Genomic DNA, 10,080 nt, shown 5'->3' with positions numbered 1-10,080 from the left:
CACTCATCATCTCACAATGAGGACGTCTGGAGAGTCCGTCTGCATCCTGGTTCTGTTTTCCAGCTCTGTACTTGATGTCGAAGTTGAAAATGGAGAGAGCTGCCAACCAGCGGTAGCTTGCTGCATCCAACTTTGCTGATGTCAGGATGTAAGTCAAGGGGTTATTGTCCGTTATGACTGTAAAGGTGTTTCCATACAGGTAGTCATGAAACTTTTCGGCAATAGCCCACTTCAAAGCCAAAAACTCCAGCTTGTGAGCTGGATATCTGGACTCGCTGGAGGACAGACCCCGGCTGGCATAAGCGATGACACGGCTTTGCCCATCTTGCTCTTGATACAGAGCTGCTCCTATGGCGATAGTGCTGGCGTCAGTATGTAGCACATAGGGCAGCTTTGGATCAGCAAACCCAAGGACTGGAGAGGTTGTCAGTTTCTCAATAAGGGTTTCAAAGGCCTGCTGGCATGCAGGAGTCCATCTGTCTGTAAACGGTTCTTTAGGGTGGAAGTATTTCACATCATTATCAGTCTTGCTCCTACGCCCCTTCTGGGCAGGTGGATAACCAGTAGTGAGGGCATTCAGGGGTTTCACAATTTTAGAGTAATCTCTGACAAAGCGTCGGTAATATCCAGAGAATCCCAGGAAAGACTGCAGCTTTTTGAGAGTCTTGGGCACTGGCCATGTAGTTAAAGCTCTGATTTTCTCTGGATCAGTGTGAACTCCATCCCTTGACACGACATGTCCCAGGTAGCGCACAGAGGTCTGGAAGAACCGGCACTTGTCTGGGGACAACTTCAGACCGTTGTCTCTGAGCCGTGTCAAAACGTGGGTCAGCCTGGTTTCATGCTCTTCCAAAGACTTGGAAAACACAATCAGGTCATCAATGAAAACAAGGACTTCTTTCAAGTTGATGTCTCCCATGCACTTCTCCATCAGCCGTTGGAAAGTGGAGGAGACATTCGTTATCCCCTGGGGCATACAATTGAATTCATAGAAACCCAATGGACAGTCGAAGTTAGTTTTGGGCTTGTCGGTCTCTTCCATCTCAATTTGGTAGTACCCAGACTTCAAGTCCATGACTGAGAACCACTGGGACCCAGAGAGAGCAGAAAAGGTCTCTTCCACATTTGGCAGTGCATAGGCATCTTTGATGGTTTGGTTGTTCAACTTTCTGTAGTCCACACACAGTCTGACGTCACCACTTTTCTTCCTGACAACCACAATGGGAGAGGAATATGGAGATTCAGATTCCAGGATGATTTCTGCATCAAGGAGGGTCCGGAGATGTTTACGGACTGCCTCATAGTCTTGGGGATGGATTGGTCTTGATCGTTGCTTGAAAGGTGCTTCGTCTTTGAGCTTGATGTGATGTTTCACTCTGGCTGCATGGCCATAATCCAACTCATGTTGAGCAAAGACGTCAGAGAACTGCCTCAGTCTGTGTGTGACTCTGTCTTTCCAGGACTCTGGCAGTGGAGAGTCACCGAAGTCAAACTTCAAGTCAGGTGTCTCAGTTGAACATAGCTGCTGGGAGGACAGCTGACAACACTTGACTGTCTCATACTGCTTGGATTCCAAAGAAGGGCTGGAAATTATGTCAAGGGGGGTGGTCAGCTCAGCCATAACACAGTTTACAGGCAGTGTGATGTCATGCTTTGTTTCATTTCTGACCCAAACAGGAAGCTTGGAGGGGTGCTGTGATGGCAAGGTAATGAGGCAAGTGTCCACAAAGATTCCCCTTGGCAGGGTTGAGGTAGTCGGATGTTCAACTAGGGCACATCTCTCAGAGGTGACATTGCTGGTGCTCACTTGACCCTCCAATGGAACTTTTCCTCCAGCGGGGATTACTTTGGGCTCTTTCCCTCTCAGCGTCACTGTTCCAAGGTGTCCACTCATTCGTTGCTTCTTCCTAAGTGCCAGCATCTTCAAAATCTGTGTGTATCCAGGCAAAGGGGAAATCAGGCTGGAGGTGTGGTGATCACAGTGCTCATCATAAAGCATATCCAGTGTGTTGGTGCCAATTAAAACAGGTATGTCACTGCTGGAGCGGATGTTGGGAATGACTAAAGCTAGGGTGTGTACTGCAGGTCCTGTGTCAATGAACTCCTTGGGAAAAGCTATCTTGAGCTCTACATACCCGAGGTATGGAACAGACTGTCCATTAGCTCCCTCAACTTCAAGGAAATGGCTCATGGGATGGATGGGCTGATGGGAGAGGTGGTTGTGATAGAAGGACAGGGATACAGTTGTCACCTGAGAGCCTGTGTCAAGCAAGCCATTGCAGTGCACGCCAGAGATGGTGAGGTTAGCAGTGCACTTATGACCAATGAGCCCTCTGGGAACGTTGGGATGTTGCTTTGAGCCTGCATAAGAGAGCCTTGCTTTAGTCTGTGGGGTTGTGGTGGTGGGGCAGGGGGTTGTCTCAGTTTCTGTTTGCCCCATAACAGAAACTAATGCTGGTTTAAACGAGCAGAACCGGAAACACCATGGGCTCTGTCCCAGGCCTGCTGCTTCTCTCTGAGCTCCCTTCTCTTAGCATCAACCAGTGCTGGATTTGCCGGGTCACTGCATACAGAGAAGAGGTGGCCATCTTCTCCACAGTTAAAACAGTAACCAGGTTTTGGCCTCTTGGAGACTGTCTCGTCACGCATGGGTTGTGCGTGGTTGGAGTTAGCCTTCAGTCCAGCTCTGTTTACATCCTCCTTCTTCTTTGAATTTTTTTTGGATTGCTCAGACTGTGAGGCTGTCAGGGAGGAGGCAAGCTGAGCTTTAAGTTGAGCAATCTCCTTTCTCATCTGCTTCTCACCAGCAGAGAGTGTCTCTGTGACCTGAATGTCAATGCCGAGCTCATCTACATTGCAGTCCCACACGTGGTGGTGTTTGGACTGGACTTTGGTTCTGGAGAAACCCAAGTGTTGGGACATTCTGTTGGATTTTGCAGCCTGCCTATCCTCCTCAGTTCGCAGAAGCAGTAACAGATCAGATAATGGAGGTGGAGCATTCTTCTTGTGCTCAAGCTGAAGACTGGAAATGAGAGTATTGTTCCAACAACCTCTACAAAACTGTTTTAACAGCTGGCAGTCAAAGTCACTAAATAGAATGCCTCCTCTTTGCACGACCCTGTTGAGTGCTGTCTGCAGACGGCTCAGGTAAGCAGAGGGCTTCTCACCAGCATCCTGGTGGGTGTTAAGAAACTTTGCGAAAAGCTCATCGCCATCTTCAACTGTGCCATAGGCAGAATCAAGGATGTGGAGGTAGGATTTGACATGAGCATGAGGCCCTAAGTGTTTCACCAGGTTGGCTGCAGGAGGCAACAGGCTCTCCACAATCTTCCTTGTAACGTGCCTTTCAGACACACATGGGTCAGAAAGAAGAAACTCAGTGTGGCTGCGCCATGTTTCATAGTCCACTTCACGGTTAGGGGTAGGCAGTCTACCAGAGAAGATCCGCAGTTTAGTGCTGCTGTGAGAAGACATGCTGTCTGTGCCACGGACAATGTGCTCTACTACCACCTTCTGCACCTCAGGCGTTGTGAGCTGATTCACAGGAATTGTGTATTATGGTCGTCTGCCGAGGGAGGGAACATCAGTAGTGTCGAACTGGACTGGAGAAGTGCCACTAAGAACATCGGCTGCCATGACGGATGGTGAAGTAGAATTGTGGGGATCAAAAGATGCATGCTGGTGGTCAGAGGTTGCTGATGGGCTGTGCATTCTTGAGACACCTGAGCTTTCAACGGGGATGGATGGTAAGGAAGGGGGTGCTTCAGTTCCAAGAGAACCCTGGAGACGGGAGAGCTCGTCATGCAGAAGTGACTCCAAGTCCAGACCGCTCAGTTTAGCTATGTCTTTTAAGGAGTCAAGGTATGTCTGTGTTAAACTACTTCCCACATACCTTGAATAAACACTAGACAGTTGCCTAATGCAGTGGACAGTGCTGGGGTCATCTGGGGAAGGCCTATAGAGTGGTAACTGACCTAAATTTTTTATTGTAAGCCCTGACTCAAACTCAACTATGACTGTGTTTTGTAATTCTGGATCAGAGCTACTTATATGTATCACCCTTGAGAAAGGCCCATGTTCCTCTAAGAACCTAAATATTTCTCCATCTGCATCAATATCACTCATACCACTGACTAAGACTGAATTAGGCACTTTAACATTCTTTTGTTTAACCACATCCATTTCAAATGTGCAGTTTCAATGTAAAATCTAAGTTTCAATAGAAAATATGTAAATGAAAAGAGAATATATATATATATATACACTTTGAATATTAATTACAAAATTGTCAACACTGCCCCCTCCTGGCTGGCTCGCCAAGATTTATGTAGCACCTCTCTGCTCTACTTAACTAGAATAAAAATGTATTGCTTTAAAATAAAAGGAGGTGCCTCTATAGGTTATGATTAGGTTTAGGCCAGTTCTAGGTTCAGCATTGAGGGGGGAGTAAATTGACAAGGACAATGTGTAAGAGTGGAAGAAAAATGCAGTAATTTTATTACAGCAATAAATTATTTAAAATATTTCATTCTGATCACAAAAGAGAGAACCACAGTTAAATATTGAGAAATATTAAATATTGAGAAATATATAATAATAATACATACACATAAATAAATAATAAAATAAATAAATAAGAGCTCTTTTCCCAAAGTTTCAAATAAAAGCTTTCCAATAAAATGATTAAAAGAAAAGAAATAGTCATGTACCCAGGTATGTAAGGTGTATATGTCAGTGTATGTGTGAAGGCTTATCTGTGTCCAAGGAACACAGGTTGATCCAAGGGTAGAGTTCAAGGGGTTTGGTTGTCCAGTGTGAAAAGGAAAACCAGTTCAATCGAAATCCAATGGGACTGACTCGCCATCCAGTGTTCCAACTCAGTGTTCCAGCTCAATAAAAAAACCAATCTGCATGCAGCAGTTTGAGAATACTAATTAACATCATATTTTAAATATCAAAATCATAAGATCTCTTTAAATTCCAATTCAACTACAGTTCAACAAGTTTTATTAACTTGCATCGCTCGTAATGAGAAAGAGAAAGTGCCATTCTCACTCACACACACACAAGCTAATGTGTGCCCACCTCTAAACATTCTAATATTAATGTCTCCTATTTCTTAGGAGTTTGTTACTATCAACAGTCATGTATATCAAAAATCATGTAATTCAATATATGAATTAATAACTTCTATATCACAAACATAAAAACAATATTATCACAATAACAGTACAATAAAATGAAAGTAAATCTCCGATTGGTTTTTAATTAGTTAGTTCAGTTATCAGAGTAATATCATAGTATTTCAACTCACCGGAGTTTTGGATAAAACAACAGAAGTCTTCTAGCCTCAACAATATGTAGACAAAATATGTACAAGGAATGGTAAGATGATTCAGATTTAGAAAAAAGTTAGATTATATTACAAAAGTATAATTTTTCTTAAAAGGGTTATCAATATCGTCTAATTACATTTCAAGTGGAGTCTCCAGAATGACAAACAAACCCGTCACCTAGGAGATAACTGCACCAAAATAACAGTCTTTTCAAATATATTCAAAAACAAACCAGTCACCTTGAAGTTGACTATACCAAATTTAAAGTCTTTTATTAAACACTTTCAAGCAGACCAAAAGAAAATGAAAAATAAAAACATATAATGTAAACAGCTTTTTGATCTTGCTATATTTATATTTATTCTGTGTCTTAATATGTATATATTTATATAGTTATTGAGAAATCTAATACTAAAGTTATGGTCTTAGTAACCAAACTTTAAGGTGGGTTACACCAGCTTCATGCTAACTTCATGCTAATCATGCTAACATCATGCTAACTTCATGCTAATCATGTTAACATCATGCTAGCTTCATGCTAATCATGCTAGTATCATGCTAGCTTCATGCTAATCATGCTAGCTTCATGCTAATCATGCTAACATCATGCTAGCTTCATGCTAATCATACTAGCATCATGCTAGCTTCATGTTAAACATGTTAACATCATGCTAGCTTCATGCTAATCGTGCTAACATCATGTTAGCTTCATGCTAATCATGCTAGCATCATGCTAGCTTCATGCTAATCATGACAGATTCATGCTAATCATGCTAGCTTCATGCTAATCATGCTAACGTCATGCTAGCTTCATGCTAGTCATGCTAGTCATGCTAGCTTCATGCTAGCTTCATGCTAGCTTCTTTCTAGTCATGCTAGCATCATGCTAGCTTCATGCTAATCATGCTGACATCATGCTAACTTCATGCTAATCATGTTAGCTTCATGTTAGCTTCATGCTAGCTTCATGTTAATCATGCTAGCTTCATGCTAATCATGCTAGCATCATGTTAGCTTCATGCTAATCATGCTAGCATCATGCTAACTTCATGGTAATCATGCTAGCATCATGTTAGCTTCATGTTAATCATGTTAGCATCATGCTAGTATCATGCTAATCATGCTAGCATCATGCTAACTTCATGCTAATCATGCTAGCTTCATGCTAACTTCATGCTAATCATGCTAGCTTCATGCTAATCATGTTAGCTTCATGCTAGCTTCATGTTAATCATGCTAGCTTCATGCTAATCATGTTAGCTTCATGTTAGCTTTATGCTTATCATGTTAGCATCATGCTAAATCATGTTAAATCATGCTACCTTCATACTTAAACATACTAACAGCCAGATAGCCTACTAAACTAAACTTCTGTCAAACCGTTTTAAACCTTCAGGCTACGCTTTTTCAAGCCAACATAAAGTTTGTCTTCAAACTTTAATATCTAGTGTGGCAGTACAGCAAATTTGTCACAATTTATTTATTTTTTCACACTGTAGCACTAAGGAAAAATTTTTTTGCTTTTTCTAACCCGGGAACTACTCCATGAACCGGAAGTAGTGGACGATAGGGAATAAAAGGGAGACGCAAGCATCCGGAAGTGCTGCGCCATAGTCTCATCTATTGCCTGTGTGTCACCTGTGTGGTGTGCCTGCTGTGAGACGGAGTGTTTGGTCCTGTGTACATGCCGAGTTGGGAGTTTGAAGATCATAGCGACACGAAGTTTAGTTTCAGATGTGTTTGCAAAGGATCTAAAACCTGCGGTATTCGTGAAGGAGGATCTAAGGGAATGTTTCCGTTGGCTTGGTGGCCCTACGCATGCCTATCTACGGATTCGGGTTAGTTGCCTGGTGATTCTTGCCACATACACACACATACACACACATACACACACACGTTTACACAGGAAATCGCATCTTTATGTCCAACTTGAAAATGGTAATGTTTGTTGTATATTGTTTGAAGTTTAGTGTATATATGTAATATATTTACGAGTGTGTATGCTCAAAATTGGACAGGATTAAAACCTGTCTGGCGCCCGAAACTCTGTTATTGTTAATTGTTTTTTTTTAACTGAAAGTTGTTCATCACCGCAACATGGGACAATAAGAGACTGTCTCTTTTTTTTTGTAATTTGCTGAGCATGGCGACCACCGTTACACTAGTAAAATAAAATGTTTCAAACAAATATTTTGATATATTGAACCTTTACAGTTTTTTAATTTGATTTCTCATATTGCACCTCCTTCATGTTTTGTGATGTTACTGATATTTACTGAACTGAAATTATTTGCTTTTATCGGTTTTCAATTTAAAACATGTATTATTTAAAGGTATTGCAGAGGATTTTATTTTTCCGGGTGGATCATCAAGACTATTGGTCCTCCTAGTTGTCAATCAGTAGTGTTGGGCAATTGCATTTTTTTTAAAGTGGAGAAGGCGGTTCTTTTCTAAAATTCGAGAAAATCCTCCGCTACACCTTTAAGTAAATTACAATTAAGCATTAAAAGTATAATTATTACATAATAAGGGACCAGTCCAGTACCCATTAAAAACCCATACTGGGCCCTGGTAAATAATGTGGGCTTCATTAGGCGGGGCCAATATGGGCCCCATGTGTGTTGCCCAGCTGGGCCCCACATAAGACCCCCTCAGTTTCTATATGAAATTCATGTGGGCAACCCACGTGGGGCCATAGTGGAACCCATGGACAAACCCATATAGGGCCCACATAGGAAGCCCATATGGGGCCCACATGGGCCCCACCTTGCAATGTTGGCTGGGTTCCCATCCAGTGGGTAATAAAGTAACGTTACTTTTGCATGTATCAACACGAAAAGGTAGACCTACAACAAGAATGATAAAATGCTCTTAACAAACTCAAACTCTGTGCTTGCGATCTCTCAAGTGTTATTTATTAGAGGCAAAGCTTCGCAGCAGCATTAATTATGTGTTCCGAAATATATTTCTGCATCAAATATCATGGGGAGTTATGAGTGAGCTCTGCTTCACTTCGCGAACTTGAGTGACTCTTAATCTGCCTGACCCAAGAAAGCCAGGGCGCGGTTTGGCCAATCAGATGAGGGGGCGTTTTAGCGACGACCAGAGGCTTAAATGAAATATAGAACTCATGAACTGATTTGTAAACCACAAATGAAAAATGAAAAATTGAGCCCTAATCTCATTTTCCATTTGTTAAACTAAATGGAACAACGAAAAAATGAGCCGATTTCCAATTTTTCTTTACTTGATTTCAGATAGGATATCAAATTAGTAAAACATACCTTAATTCTTACTGAAATGTTGTCCAATTTTCTAATACTATTATTTGATGATAACAATACATTTGGAAAACAAAATAGGTCCGTGTAACGCTTTGCAGTTCTTTTTTGAATTTGCACCACCAAAATGAATCAAATGAAAAATTGGTTTCAAACTTTACAAACGGATAATTGTCTTTTGGTTTAATTTTCAATTCTACGTGTTTGGGTTGTTGCTTTAAAATTTCAGGTTTTGGAACAAACAGAAAAATGACGACTTATTCTAATTTCTGTGCTTGCGCTTGTGGCTGTAACGTACCATTATCGCCGGGGGTGGAGCCCAGTCCACAGCCGGTCACGGACCCACAGCGCTATCGCGTTAAATCTTACCATATTTATCTCCTCTATGTATATTACACATGTATTAAATATATTTTAATTACAATAATGCCTGTAAACATTTATCTATCGGGCCTCGGTTTTAATCAGTAGATGGCGATGTAACGGCCTGGCAGTAAGTGCATGCACCCGAGATGTGATGGATAAATTTGTATCAGCCGCAGTTCAGCCTGCATATTGGCTCGAAAAGTTTAATCATGTTACCCCGAGATATCACGAGGTACTGAGTCAGGTTTGTTACCCGAAAGTTGCCGTTTCGAGTCACACGGCCGGCCGTGTGCCCTTGAGCAATGCACCTTAACCCCATTGCTCCCCGGGGGCTGGGTGCCCACTCCTCCGGGTGTGTGTTCATGACTGGCAGCACGTGTGTTGACTACTTACTGTATGCATTCCATATTTGACAACCATGTCACTTTCACTTTTGTTTTCCTTTTTAAAAAACTTTGTTAGGGTATAAGCCGCGAATGCCCACCCCGTGACGCCTGCCCTGTTATATTGGCTAATTTACTAGCCATATTAATATTTGAGATATCCTCAGTGTATCCATTCACAGCTCTTTTACCAGCTAACGGATCATACCTACAGTGTGTTACAAAACATGGTAGTGTACTAATAAAAGTGAATAAATTGCAAACATTTATAAATTGAGATTATTTATTTATTTTAAATGTATTGAAAACATTACATCAATTCCAAATCAAAGCATTAACAACTTAGAGGTGGTTTATCCTAGTCCCATGGTTTATAGTCCCAGACTAAAATACATGTTTGAGCAGCCTTATCAAAACAGTATCTACAGTTCCTGTCAATTTTTAGGTTTGTTTGTGTCAGAAACTGCATTTTCAATGTCCCCCCACAAGTTTTTAATGGTGAAGAGAGATCAGAGGATTGAGTTGGCCACTTTATAACCTTAATCCTTTTTGTCTGGAACCAGATTTTGCCCTCTTGCTTTTGTGTTTGGGGTTGTTGTCTTGTTGACAGACACCCATTTTAGGGGCGTTTTCTCTTCGGCAAAGGGCAACATAATCTCTTCAGGTATTCTTATGTAGTCAAACTGATGTTCCCTTGTATACAATAAATAGGCC

General features: G+C 41.5%; 1 protein-coding gene across 1 annotated transcript; it reads right to left on the bottom strand.

The window, feature by feature from the left end:
- Positions 1-2,448: 2,448 nt before the first annotated feature.
- Positions 2,449-5,738, bottom strand: LOC129434840 (zinc finger CCHC domain-containing protein 12). Its single transcript, XM_073858005.1, has 2 exons — positions 5,315-5,738; positions 2,449-4,907 (listed from the first exon to the last, which is right to left on the bottom strand). Exon 2 carries the CDS (start codon positions 3,472-3,474, stop codon positions 2,449-2,451), a length of 1,026 nt encoding a protein of 341 aa, XP_073714106.1. The 5' UTR covers positions 3,475-4,907; positions 5,315-5,738.
- Positions 5,739-10,080: the final 4,342 nt, after the last annotated feature.

This window comes from Misgurnus anguillicaudatus, chromosome 2 (genome assembly GCF_027580225.2).
Source record: "Misgurnus anguillicaudatus chromosome 2, ASM2758022v2, whole genome shotgun sequence".
NCBI classification, from domain to species: Eukaryota; Metazoa; Chordata; class Actinopteri; order Cypriniformes; family Cobitidae; genus Misgurnus; species Misgurnus anguillicaudatus.
Note: the sequence above shows the minus strand (reverse complement) of the source record. Positions and strands in the feature narration are given on the sequence as shown.

What these genes read in the sequence shown, in the direction of transcription:
- LOC129434840 (XM_073858005.1), bottom strand. Translation starts at nt 3,474, where the DNA reads ATGTCTTCTCACAGCAGCACTAAACTGCGGATCTTCTCTGGTAGACTG.